At 32.0% G+C, this 20,986-nt stretch overlaps 1 protein-coding gene across 2 annotated transcripts in view; it reads left to right on the top strand.

Annotated features, from left to right (window-relative positions):
• LOC102678294 (semaphorin-1A-like) overlaps positions 1-20,986 on the top strand; it is a 399,280-nt gene that overhangs the window by 342,592 nt on the left and 35,702 nt on the right. For both annotated transcript variants that reach the window (XM_031509822.1, XM_006614361.2), the window contains exon 6: positions 19,170-19,257. In XM_031509822.1, the coding sequence (XP_031365682.1) occupies positions 19,170-19,257 (88 nt within the window). The remainder of the gene's footprint in view (positions 1-19,169; positions 19,258-20,986) is intronic.

The raw sequence follows: 20,986 nt of genomic DNA, 5'->3' as shown, positions 1-20,986 counted from the left end.
CCCCCCTTTTTTTTTTTTTTTTTTTTTTTTTGTTCAATATTTTTCACCTGGTTTATATCCCTCAGGAATATTTTTCTTGATAGAAACGCGAACATTCCTATATTTTTACAGTCTGTTTTTCAGGTTGAAATTGTCGACAACATGGCATTCGTTTCATTCGTACACGTTGTCGTGTCAGTTTCATTCGCGTGTCAGTATCACTCGCAAAGATCACAGTGACCTATTATGGCATTTTCATTTTTTTTTCCTTTCATTTCTTTTCCACTTGCATTTTTTTTTCTTTCTTCTTTTTTTTTTCTTTTTTTTTTTTTTTTCCCCCTCGCTTAAATTTAACACTGATTGCAAAAGTGTGTACGGATCCACGATTATCTAGTGGCGCTATCGAATTTTGCTTCACCGCAAAATTTCCAACACGATCACCGCTTATCAGTGACCACAAATTAAATGGGTATTAATGTAAATACGGTTTGCGTTATACGCGCGATTTTAAGTGGAGCATTGTTGGTAAATTTTACCAAATTACGAAATCATTGGCCGAATCTAACGGAAGTTACATTAAATTCCGATTGACGTTGAATATCTGAATGAAAATTAATTGATTCGAATATCTGTAACACACGACAAATGTTATAAGATATTATTACTTGCGATTTAATTTCAATCAAACTATTATTCTTTTTTTTTTATTTTCAATGTAAGAAGATGGGGAAAACATATGATTTAATTACAAGTGCAATTTGTTAAAAAAAAAAATTCGGTTTTGGACATTGTGGGTATGAATAAAATATTTTCAAAAATAAAATTTTTAATTTTACGTCAACTCTGATAAAATTTGTAAATATTGTTTGATAATGATAAATTCATGATACAATTTACGTTGAACATGATACAATAAATAAGCAGATATTAGATTGGTATATATATATATGTAATTTTTTTATAAAATTAATACAATTTCTACGGTCCACTAAACTGATAATTCTCATGTTCAACGTTATAAACGGATGAGCTAAACGTACATTCAAAAATTGATCATTCGTAAAATATTCGAGCTTCCAGTTTGCAAATCATTCAATCTGTATGCGATTACAAATACTGTAGATTGCATTGGAAGCGTTGCATACAAAGTAGTCTATCTTTATCCATGAATTTCATGTAGACGTGTAAACATTTTTTTTTTTCCATCTTCAATCCCAATAGAATTAAATTCAAAATGACGTGTTGATTTCAATATTTAAAAATTACTTAACGTCATTCAAATTCCAATTTCAAAAATTCCAAATAAATAAATAAATAAATAAATCGCAATATAATTCTATCAACCAAAAATCCCTATCTTAAAATTTTTACTTTGTCTTTTACTAAATTCAAATCCCCAATAATTCTTCTAATAATAAAATTCTAAATCCTGACAAACCTTTGCTTCTTCCTTTCTCACAAATTCTAAACTTAACAAGAAAAATAAAAAAATATCATCGAATCAAGGAACCAAGCAAGTGAAAAAGAGAAGAAAAGCAAAGAGAGAGAGAGAGAAAGAAAGCGTACCTTCTTGTTTATCATCGTTTTCACGGAGGATAGGATTAAATCCACGGTGAATACGACACTGAAAACTCAGAAACGCATTTAGCATCGTTGATCACGGTCCTGTTTATCGCTAAGAGAACCATCGGGGGAGAAGCCTCGATGTAAATGCGCGTCGTGTTCTTCTTCTTCCTCCCCCTCACTTTTTTGTTGAAACCACCCTCGTTGCACCCCTGTGATACAAATTGCAATCGTTGCCAGGCTATCTCGCAATTATTGTTTCACAATGAAATTTATCACGAGTTGCGAAAGTTTTTAAAGGCGAAAAGCGAGAGGACCTTTCTTATTTTTCTTGTTTTCGCCGCAACTTTTCTAATTAATGATAATTAGCCCGCGAGGAAGGGGAGGGGAAGTTTTTAAGAACCGAGATAAGAAATGAATCGTACGTAAACGCGGATTTATGCGCGGCCATTGTTCCACTGCCATTGTTCTGATATACGATCATCTGGCTGATTTCTTTTTCTTCTTTCCCTTCCTTTTTTTTCTTCTTTTGCGTGGTTTCATTGGATTTGATGAAGGAATGTTGAAAGATTTCGATGGATAATGCCTCGTATGATTGTTAGAATCATAGTAATTTATTTAATTAATTGGAAATGTTGAGAGTTTTTACCATCATTTTTTTAAAAAATAAACAATTAACACGAAAATAGAAAAATCAATTGTAACCAAATATTGAAACTCATTCCATTGAATTTTTATCCAATTAAAAAGAATTCATTGTTTCCTTTACTTCACTTCGAATTAGTTTCATCCAACTTCAACCAATCATCTTATCCATACGTTATTTTCTATAAATTAAATTGAAGCATCGTCAACCAGTTTATTCGACATCAAATTCTCTCTAGTTACGCGTTATCGCGAACTTTCCTCGCTTCTACCGAAACAATGACGAAAGGGTTGCAAAGGTTATCGTCTAACGCGCGAACCTTAACCCCCATCGCAATTACACTTCCACCTCGAACTTTTCTTCTCGTCTTGGCTTTATCCCGACTAAGAAATTTAATTAAAAAAAAAAAAAGAGAGAGAGAGAGAGAGAAAGAAAAGGAAAAGAAAGAACCAACTGTGCATCCTTTAATTAGCGATCTCGCCTCTCTCCAAGAGAGTAACTAATTTATTCCTCCTGAAAATTCCATCCGCGGGGTAACAACCACGTTTCCTCGTTTAGAGATAAACCTAAAGCCAACCTCTTTTGTTTCTTCATTCTTCTTTCTGATATTTTCTTCTTGTCCGAGGGGCGCGTAAACCTCGTCGATCCTCGCCCCTTTTACCCCTTTTATTTTATAAAAATTCCTCTGTCGGTTGGTTGTTTGAATTGTCGTTAAGAAAAATGTTCGCGAAATTTTTATGGAAAGGATTTTTGGGGAGGAGGAGTTGGTTAATTAAGTAGGGCAGTCGTACAATAAATAAAGGGTTGTTTTCACGGTGGAACGAAAGATTTAAATAACTGAGGTTTTATTAAGAAATGCAATTTTGGAGGGTATTCCTGGTTTGATTAGTTGCGAGGAGTTCGGGAACGTTTAGTTCGCCTAGTAATTTTCGTGAGTGGAATAAGGGCGGTTGGTAACGCGTCCAAGGGAATAATCGAGAGTGGAGCGGAAAATTATTGTAAGCGAAGAAATTCTGATTAAGTTTTCTTACTACTGTTATTGATCCCGTGAAATGTTTATCTTGTACGAGTTTTGTTGATCGATGATGGAAATTTCAGCGAGTAATAAAATATTGTAGAATGGTTTTTCTTATGATTAATGCCATAAGTTACCCCTTTATTTTATAAAAATGAATGTTTGAATTGTCGTCTGAACTGTTGTTAAAGGCATGTTTTCGAAGTCAAATTTTCATGGAAAGAATTCTAGTGAAATGTTTTTTTTTTTTTTTATTGAATAAATTGACTGATGATTGGATGATATGGAAATAATAGAATTTTTCATGAGTTTTTATAGTTAATGTTATAAGATGAAATCGTTGATTGATGATAATATTCTTGATATAGAACTTTCATATATCAGATATCTGATAAGAGGAATAATAAATCAATTATCTTTTTTAAATAGATTGTTTCCATATTGTTAAATATTTTAATACAAATAACCGAGTGAAAAACCTTGAAAAAATTTCTTAACCTTTTTAAAACCTATTTTTAACCCTCTTACCTTCTTTAAAACTGTAAACCGCTTGAAAAGTTAGTTTAAAATACAGTTGCTTCTCAGATTCCAGTACTAACTGCTAAACGATACTATTGTAGAAAGTTTGTTTTAAAACCATGCTTGTAAGATCTTATTTGGAATTCAGAAAAAGAGAAATATATCTATGTTACAATAGAGAACAAGTTTGAATAGAAAATTCAAGTTTACATTTAAGCTGATTTTTGAATTACCGTTTACTTATGTATCATTTCTTTATTCCATATGAGACTTTACGTTTTTGAAAAGCATTCTTTCCGTTAGTTTTTCCTTTCCTCAATTTAGAGAAACTTCAGGAAATATTTTAATTAATTTCTATTTTTCAATTTAATACGCTCAAACGAAAAATGATAACTTTCATTCTATTTAACTCAAGAGTTAGTTATATGCGAAAGCAAAAGATTTTGACGTTTTATCAATATTTTTAATTTTTCGATATAATATATTCTTTCTTCTGTTGAAACTGAACGAATGTCAGTCATAACAATAATTTAACATTATTTAAATTAACCATAGAGGGAAGATATCGCTATTTCCAATATCTCTGCTGATTTTTACTTCCATTTTCCATTAATCAAATAATAAATGTTAAAATGGAAAACTTTAATTTTTAATTATCGAAGTAACTCGCAGAAATAATTAAAAATTTCGAAAATATATCAATTCAAATTACACTTCTTCCTAAACCAACCCCTAAAATGATCCATCAGCAATCGCTCGATCCTCCCTCCCAGATAACGAAACAGAAAGCGGTTGCATTCGAAAATCTTGGCCCGTTCAGAAAGTAAACATTTCCGCCGGTTGATTCAGTTTTTAAACAAGAAAATCGAAAAAGGGGTAGTAGAAAAACCGCCGATTGCGCGGAAATTGGAGATGCCGTGTGGCATACGCCGTTCTTATCTCGGATCGCCTACTCGTTTCTTCTTGCTTCTCGCATCCGTTTTACCTTTTGTTTCTTGAACTTCGCTCGTAATTACACGATTCTCGTTAAAGTTCGCCCGCACGAAACATTTGGAAGTGAGTGAGCAAAAAAAGAGGAGGAGGGAGGATTGAGTTGAGCGAATAGAGAAGAGAGAGAGAAGCATCGAGTGAAGAAGAAGGGGAAGGAGATTGAACGAAGGAAAAACAGGAGAAAGAAAAATAGATAAGCGAAGGAGAAAGAAAGAGGGAATATTCTGGTGCAAAAAGAGATGCAAAGAAAGATGGAAGAAAATCGAATCTTTTTTTTGAACTAGCTCCTCGCACGAATACAGTTAATCGAGTCAAGGCTAAGCTGGCTTGGGTTAAGTGAAACACACTACTTCTTTCGAGAGATGTAGTTGCGAAGTTGGTTAATAGAATTCATAAAGGAGAATGAGGAGGCTTGATAAATGTAGGATTGTCGGGCGATCGTTAGTGAAGTAGGTTGGTCGTTTCGAGGGGAAAGTGGCGATTGTTTGCGTAATATACGATGACTCGTTTTAATATTCGAACGCCATTTAATGTGTATTATTGCTCTCGTATCAACCATTTTTAATAATCTTTTTTTAATCTTGTTTGACGTGATGAAAATTCTATGATATATAGATAAAAACTAATATTTCGAAATAATTTCGATATCGTCGATACGTTTACATAAATATGATTCGTAAAACAATACTTAATATATTGTTTCTTAAATATTAGTTCGTGAAATAATTTCGAATTAACGGGTTCCGCTATCGACTCGTTTCGCTCGAGAACAAAAAGATTTTATCGTTGATGAATTATTACTCCAAACAAAACACGATATCTAATATTATCCAATTTAATAAACAAACTGTATATCGCGTGTTAAATTTTAAACACTATCTAAATATAACTTGGAGGAACAAAATAAGTATCTTAATTGCAAGAAATAATATTTATAATCAAAAAGAGTTACTTTTTTAAAATAATAAGTTTTTCTCTCGATTGACAAAAATTACTATTATTCGATAATCTTCTCTTTCTCTTTAAACGATAAAGGGTTAAAAATAATGTGTGTGTATGTATATATATCTGCATCCAATTCGTTCTCTCTCGCGACAAAGGGGAGGAAAAAAAAAAGGGAGGGGGCATACAAATCTTCTGAATCCAAGCCGAAATGAAAAAACGACGAATCACCGCGAAAACCAAGCCCGTGTCCGCAATGGCGTCAGTGGTTTCGTCCTGTGAAAGAAAATGGAACAATATACCTCGACCGCGCGAGCAGCCAGGAAATTTCGTATTCGCCGCACGCGGTTCCCTTTCGTCATTCATACCCTCGTGGACAGCCGTATGGAACAAAGGCTGGCTGATAAAATGTCGAAATAATTAATGTGACCCATCAGGGGTGAGTCGCGCGTTTTTCGACATCAATTAGCCCCGATAATCGAGGCTAAATCGAATTCACGTCATTGTTCGATTGTTTGCCGAGCTTCCGACGTTTTATTAATTCGTAAAGGGACGCGTTTTTTTTTTTGAAGGAATAAATTTATTTTGAAATAAATTTGAGAAATAATTTATTTTTTTTAAACGATTGTATATAATTATATATGTAAAAGTATAAATAAATATTATTCGTAATTAAATTATTTATTTAAATAAATTATTTGTTATTTTGGTGAAAATAACTTGTCTTTAAATTTTCAAGTTTTTTTCCTATAGGATTTTATTGATAGTTAAATTTACAGGGACGAGGAGATCCAATTATCGGAGTAAAAAAGTAAAAATCAATTTGATGATTGGAGAGATATCTGGTTTTTGGAAAATGCCGTTTGGATTAATTATATTGTTTTTTTTTTTAAATAAAGTCAAAGTAATTTAATAATTAAATAAATTAATTAAGATATAGATAGTTTTAAAATCCGATTCAAAACACCAAGATTTGAATTTATTACGATATAGTTTCTATGTAAATATTTTTGAACATTTTTTCAGAATCTTTTGCTTTGCTCGGTTCGAAATATAATTTTCCACTTACAACAATAAATTTAATCGATTTTCGGATATCAATAAGTTTCCATATTAAACACAATTCCATAAGCAAGGCATACAATGGAAATTAAAGAGGATTTAATAATTAATTATCATTTCCATCGTTCAATCCTAATTATCCTTACAGATTCCATTTCCGTATCCAGACTTTGTTGCATTATTATCCATCCGGGTTAATTGGCCGAATCCAGAAAATTTCCAAGCGAAACGCGATTCGGGAAAATGAATTTAACGAATTCATGGATTCCGGAATAGGGAAGAGGAATCATAATCGATCCAAAAATTTCAATTATAATTTCAACGCGTTCTCGATCATTCCATCGATTTCATTCCATCGATTTCATTCCACGATTCTCATCGTGGAAATCGTTCATTTATCGTGTTAATACAAATTTCCTTTTGATCTTCGTTTAATTGAAAGTGAATAAATCATTAGTAAGAAACGTGTAAGAAGAAATATATGGATCGTAAAATTTAAATCGAAGGGCAGGAATAAAATATATTTCTATCCTGTTGTATTGAAAAATTTTTCTAATTTTTTATTTATGACAACAGAATAATCTATACTGACGTTTAATTATGTAGATTCAAAAATATAAATTTCCTTTTAAAAGAAATACTAGTTGTCAAAGAGTTAATTCAGGAGAGAAAAATTATGAGCGAATTCGATTGGATAATAATTCTATACTATTAATTTTATATGCAGTAAGTGTGTCTTTTAATAATGATACTTATACTATATATTAGTGTGGATATGTAATCTTAAAAATGATAGATATGTATACATACAATGCCTTTAAAAAAATATTAAAAAATATTAAAAAATATATATATTAAATTTTCATAGTTAAAATAAATTACACTTGAAATATTGTCTAATTAACATTGCATAAATGCTATAAATACATCGTTGTGCGAATATTTTCGTAACAGCTTTTTTAATGTATTTTTCGATAATTTTTCAATGTGCACAACAAATAAATATAATTTTATCTTTATTAAAAATTGCCAATAAAAAGATGAAATGTAGGCACTCACGATTTTTATGCACATTATTATTTGTTATTAAATGTTACCAATTAACCAGAATTTACGAGCAATGGAATGGAATAACAAAGAATATTATAAATTTAATAAATCGTTATCGTCAACACGTTTCGTTTCACGTTGTGCAACAACGATAAAATTGCAAAGAACATGGTAAGTTTTGATAAATGAGCGCATTTCATCCAAATATTCGAATCGACAAGTCGGTGGACAGTTTTGATCGGTGATATACATCGATGGAAGACAACGTCAAAAATATTTTTGTATATGAAGAGAGCGGGCGAGGGGGACATTGTTTCAGAGAATGCGGTTCGAAACGGAACGGACATATAATTATCGATACGTATCAATCATCCGTGTCACCAGGTCGACACTCTCATTGTTTCAACGCGACAATTTTCTGAACGTAAACCGGCCGTGTTATAATTCGATTATTCTAAAGAGGCAGGATTCATGACCGTTTTCGCATTCCCCGTCACGGATTAACGAATCGGCGATCGGTGGTTGAAATGAATCAAACGGATAATATTGCGCGTTGGAATCCATTCTTGACAAAGAATGAGATATATCGCCTGCTTCTGCCCGCAGCATTAATCGTGAATAATTCTTTTGTCGGGATTTAATAGCGCGTGGGAAATTTCATTCGCTCCAGAAAAGATATCATTGATAATCATTCATTCAAACTTCTCTCTACGTGACAATCTCCGGTCGTTCATCTTTTCAATTCTTTCTTTTTATATAAATTCATTATACAAATTCAATCACTTCTTTTAATTATCTTAGCATTTAATATTTCTTAACCTTGTACAATAACTTATTCAATTTTTCATCTTTTTTAATCCTCAATCACTTCAAACACCTTCAAACTACGTACCTAAAAAGCGAAGTGAATGATAAATCCATAATCAAAAATGTAATCAAACGAACGATAGAACCAGAGATCCGTCTCTGCACAAAAGAAAACGCGAAGAACAAAGTCACGTCCCATTTCCCGCTCCAATTAATCCCCCATGAAAACTTGGAAGAAAACGGCGTTGAATTTCCGGATGGGAAGACGAGCAACAACGCCTTGACGCGGCCACGTCGCAAATTAACAATCGCATGAACGAGAAGCTTAATAGGGGTTAATGAATTCCTGAAAGCCTGTGTTTCAGAGTCGTGGTGGAAAGAAAATCGAAAGGGGGAGAGAAAAAGCGCAGACAGAGGCGGAAAAAATATATATACACTCTCGATGATATCACGTATTCATCGGCTCTCGCCTCGTCCGTGAACCGTCGTCCGATTTTACGACCGATTCTCGTGCACCGCGGCTTGGCCTAACTCAATCGGGGAAGAGAGAGAGGCGATGCGAGGCTGGCATACGAATTCCCCCTAAAACGGTTCCGTTATCGTTTCAGAGGCTCGAGGAGTATGTCGCGACCTCCTCTTTCCTTCCTCCCCCCTCATCTTTCCCGAGAGAAAGAAACCTGTGGAAAGGGTGGAGGAGGAGGAGGAGCGAGTCGACGAAGGCTATACACGTGGTTGTGGTAAGGTTTGCGCGGAATGATAACGCGTGGATGGCTTTGATTCGGAGGATTGAGAATCGAGTTTGATTGTACGGTGTTTGAAGAAGAAAGGGGCGAGTAAGTATGGTGATGGAGGTGGATTAGGATGATAGGAGGGTGGAAGATTGAATTGTAATGTGTTTGTGTTGGTTTGGTTTTATTGTGGATCGGTGATTGGTCTCTGCGATTGATTGTGTATTATGTTTTAAGGGTTGTTGGAAATTATTGTAATATCTTGTGTATATTGGCAGGTCGTGGATTGGCAGTGAAACGATTCTGAAGGTTTTGTATTTGAGAGGAATTTTGTCATCGAGATGAATAGAGAAATAGGATGAGACTCAGGGTTGTATTTGATAATTTTTTGAAGATGAGAATAATCGATTTGTAAAGTAAAATAGTTTAGGAAATTACTTTCTTTATATTCGAGTAACATGGAAATTATGAATGAATATTTTATAAAACGAATTATTGATATAATTATTTAGAAGAATTAAAGTAAACTAATTTTCCTAAATAATTATTATATAGGAAGAATTGAAATTCAAATACGACTTCTACACACGTAGAATTTAAATGAGACTAATTTATTAAACAATTTATTTTATTATATTATAAATTTTTATATTTTATTATTATATTATTATATTTTATTATAAATTTATAAGCAAGTTTATTTTAAACGAAGATGAAGTGAAACAGTTTTATCTTCATCGTTGTCTCTCCTTGAATTTTCAATTTCTTCATTTTTTCCTATTTTCCAAATTTCCTTCTCTTTTCAAAAATACTTAATAACGCGTTCAAATTTGTCCTAATGAAGATCGTGATTAATATCGAGAATCGTTCGGGATCTTTAATATCGTAGAGTGATGTGTCTTTTAATCAACCTGCCCTTAATACGTGTTTAACCTGGCGGAAGTTAAGGATCGTGAAGGTAGTTCTACACGATTTCACAAGTTAAAGCGAAGAGTACTCGACGCACTCTATTACGTCCTTTGAAATGGGAAAATTAGAAGCTCTCACGGTGTGGGTACAGGCGTTTCTTAGTTGTAGAAAATTAGAAGTTCTCGACATAACGCTAGATTTCTTAGTTTGCGGAAGTTAAAAGCTGTTGACGTAACGTTGTGTCGTTTCATATAAGTTAAATCTATAAAGAGCACTTCAAGTACCGTTGTGTTCTTCAACTTTCGAACACCTGAGCGTCTTCCTCATTTCATGTTGCGTGCCTTCGACGTAGTCAACATAGTATTTACTAAGTACAAAGTATCCTGTCTCAATCTATATACAATTTCCAAAATGAAATTCTAATTTTCTCTAATTAAAATTAGCTAGATTCGTCTTATCAGATTTTAGCACGAATTTTTTTAAAATTTTTAATTCTTGCAATTACGTTTGAAGTTTATTTTTTTTTTCTAAAATAAAAAAGTAAATGTCAATTTATTATCAATTTTCTTTGTTCAAATATTTTTATTGTAAATTTAAAATATAATATGATCTCCTTTTTAATACAGTTAACAGAACAATTTAATGGGATGAAGAAATGATTGATGAATTAAAAATGATTGACTAAATAAAATTTCAAACAAAAATGTATCATAAAAATTATAAGAATTCTATTTTAAGAATATTTTTAAGGGAAAAGAAATCTCTATTATTTTAATATTCTCCATTATCCCAATGAAATTTTAACGTCCATTCTTCGTATCCTCTAATTAATCTGTTTTCACTCTTGTCATCCCCCTGTCCTTGCAATTGCACAACCACCACAAATCCCGCGTTCGGTCGATCATCATATCCATATACAAACTAAAATCAATTATCCTTAATAATTAATAATTAAATACGTAAATAAATTAATCGTTCATGACACGGCAATATATAATAACTAATATTAATTATCTTATTTTTATACATTATCGTTATCACAAGATTTACGTGATTCAATAATAATCGAAAATTATCAATATTATCCGTTTAATTTCACTTTTAATATATATATAAAACATCTAATATTAATCTTTATTACAATTCTCGCATGCATCATTGTCTTGTCATGATATAATTCAATAATAAAAATAGAATTGTATCAATATTAATCATTTAATCTTAATAGTAAATTTCCTAATTTTGTATGGATTGAAAAAAAAATGATGCTCTAGGATTCTTTAATACAATTAGAACCAATGTATATTTAACGCATTTCAATGAAATGTTGGAACAATACTTTAATTCTCAAGGAAAAAGGAAAATTTTGTAGAGAAGGTTATTACTTTCACTTAATGTAGTTGAAGATAGCATCCTTAACCATTCGCAGGGGGGAAAAAAGAAAGTATTTAAAGTTGGAACTCTAATTTACAATATTAGTCGGAAAAGTTTCGAAGTAAACTTTTAAAGGGATGAGTAAAGAGAGAGCAACGAATGCTTCGCTAAAGAATTATAAGAGAAACGAGGAACCTGAAGGAAAATGTAATGGATTTAACATTGATAACAAAATATTATATAACAAATGTGTGAAATGTTAAATGATCTAATGTCTCAAAAATCCAAATAGAAAAAATTGTACATTTTACATCATGTAACGTTTCTGACATTTTAAAAATAAATATAAATATATTTCTATTATATTTATTTCATAAAAAATAAATAACTACATAAAAATATCTGGATCAATAATAAACTGCATCTTGGATTTTCATCTTTTTTCATGATATAAAATTCTTTTCGTTATAAATTACAAAAGCAAAAGTGGTGTAAATTGATAAATTTATATACGTATATATAATAATAGAAAAATTATTTCCTTGAAAATTTTAATTATACAGCACATTTGATTTTCCTCGAGATCAATCATTAATTAATTTGCTTTCTTTAAAAGAAAAACACGTACGTATATTTTATTCAAATGTTTGACAAATTGTATCTCGCTGTATAATATTCACATATCTAAGGGAACATAAAAATTTGACGAATAGCTTAATAACTGGGTTTAGAACGATATCTATCGTCGTAATCTTGGCTTGCGTTATAAACGCTTCAACCCCACGTCGGCCGAACGTCTACCATCCCTGTACACAGCCCATTTTCTATTACGCACCTGTTATTATTTCCTGTTTCTCCCTTTTCGTGCATCGAATTGAAGTGATGCGCGGTGTTTCCCATCGCATGCTCCTATCAGCTCTCCTAATTGGAGTTAGTTGGACGAGAACACGCTAATTTTCTTCGGGGTAGACTAGGGGTGGATGAATCATGATCCGAATGCGCGAATTTTCGACGTTAATTCCAGTAGGCGAATTGGTGGGTAATTAATAAGATCGCGTGATGGACGGGAATAATTTTTCCATCGCGTTTCGGTTGAAGTATATCAAACACGAATAGATAATTTTTCTTACATGCCTCGATTCGTTAATATTTTAAGACGCGGAGATGAATTTCGTTCGAGGATAATCTCGATATAATTTTTTTTTCTTCCTGTTTGAAAGAAAGTTGATTGATCGCGCGATGTCGTAATTTTGAAATCTTGAAGGCAAGAGAAAGGTAAATTTTTTACATTTAAAGTAAGATTTCTTGAACGAATTGGGGAGAAAAATGATGGATAGTTTTAGAATTAAGGATGCAAAATTTTGTTTCAAGTAATATATATGATTTTCAGAAATCAGAATTATCAAAAAATATATTATTGAAAGTCGGAAAAATCGTTTATTTTTTTATTGAAATCAGAAACGAATATCTAAATAATAATAAAAAAAAAAAAAGATAAATATTAAAATCATTATTTGATTTTTGTTCATCATCGTTCTCTGTATTCCGGAAATACATTTCCCGCAAATTCATTTACAAACAGTTATATCCAATTGGTTAACAAACCATCATCAACTCATCAAAAACAATCCGATTCGCGGAAACGTATAACCGCGCAAAATCCCACATCGTTCGTTAAAACAATTACATTTCTCATTAAAAATCCCTTTATTTGTATCCTTCATTAATCCCACATATCTAAATCACGTGAATAATCGAACAAGACCAATTTTCACTGAAAATCCATCACCTTTTGTCTATCTATAATTAGAACCAAATATGAGTATCTCATCATGAAGTTGCATAAATTTTATATAAATTATAATTATATCACAATTTATACATTTTTTAATCTCAGATAAAATTTCTGTTTCTTCCATAATACAATATTTTATTATTTTATTTTTTCTCTATCATTTATAAACATCTTTATACTCGATCCTCATCAAATTCGTATCCCTCAACATTAAACAATTATCCTTAAGTGCATCCTCTTGACTTTTGACGCCATAACCCGATCCTAACCTCAAAAATTCCCTCGAATTCCCCATCTTCGATACAAGCCCAGAACAGAGGCCGCATATCTCGAGTGCACGTCGCGAAAGATGGCTCGAAAAATTTCACGTAACCGGGGAGGGATATCAACGTGGACAACCGCATCCACGAAATGCAAGCGTGTTTGCGTTTCTAAGCGTCATGCATATAAAGAGATTGGAACGCCACCTCGTGTCGCCACGAGGCCGTTCTCTTTTCGAGTTGCATAGGGATATATAGAGTGTAACGTTGAATCTCACGTACTCCCAACCAGGATCAACTTTTCCCTTCCCTTAGATATCTCGTTTATACCTTTTTCCTTCTGTATTTTCGAAAGTCCTGTTTCCCCCCCTGTTTTCAGCGGCTTCTTCTCTCTTTTCGTCGTAGATACCCCTTGTTTCCGCCCCCTCCTTCCGTTCGCTACTCTGCATTTGCAAGATAAATATAGGAGATACGTATTTCCGTTTTCCCTAGTTTCTTCCAAGAATAATTCTTTTTTCCTTTTTATTATTATCATTTTTCTTTCGTTTTAATCCATTGACAATATTTATTTTATATTGATTGGGAGAAGTTTGGATTGAAGCGGATTTTTAATTTTTTTTTTTTTTTTTTTTTTTAATGGTATCGTGAAATAGAAGGGTTTTTGATTTTATTCAATGTGGTCGCGTTTTTGGAAAGGGAGGTTATGAGTGTAATTATGTAAATACTCTTGAGATTTGTTATTTAAATTTCGTAATGTGGTAAACTTTTTCTCCTTTTAGGGTGATATTAAGGTAAGAAGCAACGGTGATAAAGAGAAAATTATGATATGGTTATTACCTTTTTTAAAATTTTCAAAATATCCATTATTATTCGTAGTCGTACTTGTTGATTAATAAGAAAGAAGTATTCAAGTGAATAACAATTGTCTTCTTCTCTACACCTTGAGCGTTTTTAGGTTTAAGGGTCTCGCTGTGAAAGGAATAACGATGCTACTCCAATTTTCTTATGCATTCCTCTAGCATGCTTCTCTCCTTTCTTTCTTCTTTCTTTCCCCGTGTACGTACTTATTACATACGCGCGTCCTTCACTCTTTTACGTATATTACTTGCACACTTTTAATTATGATACCGCAAGAATATACAAAAGTCATTTAGGAATTTATAAATATTGTATTAATAATGATTTATTTATACAATCTTGTAATTCGATAGAGGAGAGAATAAGGAAGATTTTTTTTTTTTTAAAATTGAAATTCTAATAATACATGTGAATTTGATTATCGAATATGAGTGGAGGTATTATTATAACTTGTCGAGTCATTAATATTATGGAACCGATAACAAGAAGGCTCTCGAAACGATAAATTTCCAAAAGAAAATCGAATAATCCCCGTCCCAAATTCCTTTCCAATTCCCAATTTACACATATTTTCTTGCTAGTTGCAAATATCCTATTAAATAATGAATTATCACAGTTGAATACAAAATCGATTAGAAACTCATTAAATCAGAAATTATTTAGCCCAACTTTCTCGTTCCATCGTTAAAGCTGCATATTCGCTTGCATACATCCATAATACGCGTTTAAAATCAGCATAATCAATTCTACACAAGATGATTCATTAAATATTACTATCTCGTTTTATACCATTGTTATTATTGATAAACAAAAAAAATTTCAAATATAATTAAATTATTATACAAACACTCTTCCCTTTGTCTTTTATTTTATGGTAAATTTTACAAGTCTCAAGTTAAGATTTATCCTAAACTAACTATTTTTATACATAGATAAATAGTTACATCTTTTTACAAAGAATATCACAATATGTCAATTGAATTGCACTTAAAAAATGTAAAATCCCATACAAAAGGAAATATTAATGATTTTAGAAAGAAAATTCATCAGAATATACGTTCATTCCTTAAATTCAACATTCTCCATGTAAAACATTTTTTCATTATTTGTAATAATGAGATGGTAATATCTGGTGAGCCACCCCTTATGTTTCAACGTGTGTTCGGTTCACACGGAAACAATTCGAACTCGTTCTATGATGTTCGACTTCCACCAAACCTATCCCCAGATCCTTTCCCAACAAAAGAGACGAATTATTGGCCGAACGTGGAGATTTTCTCTGAACTTGCCGGTTCGGTGCACGGTATACGTCACCGGAAATACAAATACGAGAAAGGTCAGAGCGGGATAGGAATAAAGTGGTTGGCGAAACGAACCAATCTCGAAAACGCTTCTTCACTTGCACACAATGTATCGATTGTGCGCAGCCAAGCAATGCCACCGATTGTCGACGATTTTTCCAATTTTTTTTTCCCCTTTTTCCTTTTTATTTATTTTTGTATTTTTATTTTTTTCTTTTTCCATTTAGATAGATAGGTACGTTTTATTGTGTGTGTGTTTTTTATTGATACGAGTATAGAATTTGGAAAGAGAGTGGTAAAAGTGGCCTTTAAATCTAAAAGTTTTGGATACATGATTTGATTTGATAAATTATTTTCTATGAGATTTTTATAAAGTTTTAATATAAAGGATAGAGGATTTAATGGTCAGTTCTGGTCAGTTCTTCAGAATTTTTTTTGAGATTTATAAGTTTGATTTTTGAAGACTTTTAAAGATTTGAGTATTGGGATTTAAGTACATAAAAATCAGTCTATAATATATCATCACATAACAAGCAATATAAATATAGCATTGTAATAAATTAATTTAATAGTGAAAATATATTACTATAAATTTTTGTAATTTTATAAAAGAAAATAAACGTTTTTCAAAAATATCTTGTCAAATTTATGGCAATATTTTCGTGTTTCCATTCATAACTGTTCAAAGAAATATTTTCAAAAGACAACTATTCTCAAGAGTAACATTCTCTTGAGTCTCTTGAAACTGCCATTTTAATTCATCTGTGAATCAGTTATTAAATTGTGTTAAAAATATCATTCTGCAATATAAATTCTAAACAATGATATCTAGAATATATTTAAAATATAGCTAAAATTTTGTTGCATTTTGCTTGATCTCAGCATAAAGGAAATTCATATAAAAATATATGCTTGGAAATTCTTTCTTTCAAAAGTACAAACGCATTGAAATTTTACAGAGACAAATTTCGACAGACTCAATCTCTGAATATCGATGCAAAAATGTAGACCCCTGCAAAAAGAAATTTAAAATATTTAATTAATAAATCTTTATCAGTGATACGAGGTTAGATTTTCGATATTATTGAATATATTTAATATCCTTAAAAATGGATGCTCTTCCAAAAATTAATCAATCATTAATTAAGATCCTTTCCACCAAACTCATTATTTATTAAATAATAAAAAATGATTCCATCTTGTAAAATAATATAACTTATAAAATAATAATCGTAACGGAGATGAAAAGAAGAAACGGCGAAAATAAAATTATCCTTACAACGAAATGCACGACGAAAAAATTAGAAACGAGTGTGCAAAAGACGATGAGAAAATAGAAAAATTTCCTCTTTCGAATTTGCACGAGGGCAAGGAGCGATCTTATTATGGCAAAAAGTTTTTTGCGAAGGAGTGTGCATAACGAGATAATCCTTTCATGGAACAACGTTACAGCGAAAGAAGCGGAGTAACAGAGTAAATTGCACGGTGAAATTCGAAGCTGGTGGTAGGCGGAAGTTGCGTGGGTGAAGTTATAATTGCGTGATGTTGTTGCTTCGAATTAAAAAGGTTCGGACGCGAAAGGTAAACAAATTTAATCTCTGCTCCCTTTCCTCCATTTTTTTTCCCCCCTTCCTCTCTTTTGTGGTGTTCCTCGTAAATTCAATGCTCTCTGATAAATACTTCCACGTGAAAATTAACGAAAGACGTTTTCTCCCCTTTTGTTCCTTATTTTTCTTTTCTCCCTTGGAAAAGAATATATTTCAATAATGGTAGATCAAGTGTAATATTATTTAATTGAATTTAAGACGATTTCTTTTTCTTTTTCTTTTCTTTTTTTCTTTTTTTTTTAGAGGATTAGAAAGGGAACTTTACTCGAGGAAATTCCTGTCAAAGAAATTTCCCTTGGGTCTTCCCAGGCAAGGTGGCTTGGAGCAGGGTTAACTTCGTGAAACATTTTATATGCTCTATGCTAGAGTTCGCTTAATAGCTGGATGGTATATTGAATCGAATCGATTGAATTCGTGTTAACTAACGCGATTGTCCCCGTGGTATAGAATTCGAGGCGGATAGGAGATCGGTTTCTCTTGAACTCGATAGAATTTGGTTTTTAAACCGTTACGCGGTACAAATTCACGGTCCAAGGAGCAAACGTTCCTGTAATTGCTTTTCCACTGTCGTGTGCAAAATTTAAAAACTATATAAAATTGGATTATTGTTTTTTTTTTTTATATGAATATTATTCTTCTTGGAATTTAATTAATTTATTTTTTTTTTTTTGAGGAGTAAATATTCATTGCGTGATATTTGTTACCAGATTATTCGAAAAGTCTTCTCCATCTGTTTATTCTAATGTATACGTTTGGTAAAATCAGAAGAAAATGATTGATATGGAGATAAATCTAATATTATGAAATAAGAAGATAAGGATTTTGTATTACAAATAGAGTGCATTTGCACAGTTTTCAAGTGTTTTAATCTTGTTTGAAGTCATTTCTCTCTCTTCTCTCCATTAACAGAATTCTATAAATTTTACAACGTAATGCTTGATAAAATGCTAATTCAAACATAAATATTTAATTCTCAATAATTTTCCTAGGAAAACTGGATCGAGTTTCATCGATCATCATTGTTCCATTAATGGGAAAAAATTGTTGAAAGATCGAAAAATTCTCTCCAAAGTTGAATAATCAACAATTTTTTAAATTTCAAAAAAAAAAAAAAAGACAATACAAATTTACACGAAACATTCTCTTTACACTTCATTAAGAACTTCCAAATACTTCATGAAATATTCATCTCTCCGTCCTCTCATCCTAATTTCTTTACATGCAAACCAGACTTTCTTAAAACGAGAAGAAAAAGGGAGCTGAAACTAAACGTTGCAGGCGCATCGTTGCGCTCGCGGAAAAATAAGGTCGCAGATAAGCCACGTTGTTTTACAAACAGGAAATGCGATTCCTTCCAATTGCGTGACTCTTCCATATTTTTCTTTTCCTCTCACTCCAAACCCTTCCCCTCTCCTAAGATACAAGAAGATATATTTCGATTATTCCATATACACAAAAATAATTACAATTAAGAATTACAACTTTCTAAATATTTATTCAAAATTCTCTTTCTATCCGTAATAAACATCTATAGAGAATATTCACACAATTACAACCAATGAAAAATCCAAACCAAAGATTGATTGTAATTGATGGGTGGATAGTGGTGGTGTTTAATGAAGTGGTTAAAAATCGCTGGCAGGAAGTTGGCTAGCATGCAAGCGGCGTTAAAATGGCGCGATATACGATTGTTGACCACCGAACGAAAAGGTGCGAGTTTCTCACGCGATTTCTAACGTTTGATACTTACGATTCGTGTTCCAGGATGGCGCGTACGCGAAGGAAAGCGATATGGATGGGCTGGGACTCTGCCCTTACGATCCAAGGCACAACAGCACTGCGGTATTCGTCGGTGAGTTACAGATTCCAATATATTTTCGTCTATTTATTTTCGGGCGAAATATATCGCGTGAAAACGTTCCCCGCTGCGAAATGTACGTAGGTGTTCGTTCTTGGAAAAATTTCTTAAACGTATATCGTGTGATAGGTTTAGATAGGCGTTTCTGTTTCTGTGAAATGATAAATACCGATTATTTTACGTGGAATTTATTCAATAAATCGTGCACACAAGAATTATTTGCACGTGTATTTATTTTCTTCCAAGAGTTAAATTTTTGTATGAAAATTATTAGTAAATGAGATTAAGTGTACTTGGAGATAACGAATTAGTATGTAAATTTTGTATATATAAATTTTAAGTTGTAAAAGTAGATTTAATAGGTATTTTTTCTATGATCTATATTCTTTTGAATAAATTGAATATTTCTTCGTTATAAAACTCATAATTTCTTTATTACGAAATTCAGATACATTTGCTAGAAAAATGATGCACAAAAATTAAAATTTTAATGAAAATTACTCTTCACGAATCTACAGAATTCTATTAATAAAAGCAACAATGATTTTTTCCTATACCAATACCATATTAAAAATGTATAACAACATTATTTATATACACAAAATTTTCATAAAGATATTAAATAAATTCCATACAGAGTCACACATTTACAGATATAACAATCGTTTTAATCCGTTGAATATTTTAAAAAAAGGCGTATGCCTTCGAGATTCGCGATTCAAACGGAAAGAAAGTTACCTACTTTCCCGTAAGCTCTTGAAATTCCCAGAAGAGCAAACTCCTTCGAAACGTGGCCCCTTTATGCATAAAAAGGTATTTCCTTATCGTTCTTCTCGATCGCAAAACCGAGCGAAATTGTTACGCAAAACGATCGTATCGTCGGCACGGCACCCCTAAAATAGATCGCTCTCCTCTCTCTCTCTCTCTCTCTTCCAATTTGCATATTTATTTTCATTGATAATATTATTTCTCGTCTCGATTGATCGCTTTAAACGATCTTTAATTATTGATATATCATATCCTCAACTTCTAACTTTACAACATCCTGACTCCATTTTGTAAAGATATTTCCATTATTGAAAAAAGTTACTAATTTTCGCGTTAAATCGATTCTACTTCGAATTCGTTTAACTCGTTAAACAGTTTGATCCGCAAATAATTAAAGAGTATTAAGAAAATCGGGGAACTCTTTAATCGGTAACGATTTCGGATTACAGAGAGAGAGTAGGTCGAAAAGAGTGTTCCTTTGAGAGAAAGAGAGAGAGAGAGAGAGAGAAAAAGAAAGGGAAAAAATGTTTCGATGTTTCACCAGCATCTCAGTTAGTTCCATCAGGGCTCTCTGAGAATACACCGATACGATAGTACAAGGTCTCTCGGATCCCTTGACGAAGTTAACTAGGATGCTGGGGTGGAAACTTTGAAACAGTCTTTCAAAAGGGTACGGGTTTACACCCGTAAACCTCTAACAGTTTTAACTACAAGAGCCTTAAGGATCTAATTTGTAGAAAATTCAATTCCGCCGGATCGGATATACTCTCTCAAATCGAGCTACTTTCCCGTGCTTGCAATTAATAGATTTAATTGTAAAAAGTTGATTGAACACGTAAGATGTTTGTACAAATTAAATATAAATGTGATATAGAATAGATGTAAAAATTTGTGGAGTTAGGATCCAGTTTAAGTAAGTAGAATTCAAATCTGTTGGAATTCAATTTTGGAAAGT

The sequence above is a fragment of the Apis dorsata genome, unplaced genomic scaffold (genome assembly GCF_000469605.1).
Source record: "Apis dorsata unplaced genomic scaffold, Apis dorsata 1.3 scaffold_176, whole genome shotgun sequence".
Taxonomy (NCBI): Eukaryota; Metazoa; Arthropoda; class Insecta; order Hymenoptera; family Apidae; genus Apis; species Apis dorsata.
This window is presented reverse-complemented; position numbering and strand designations above follow the sequence as displayed.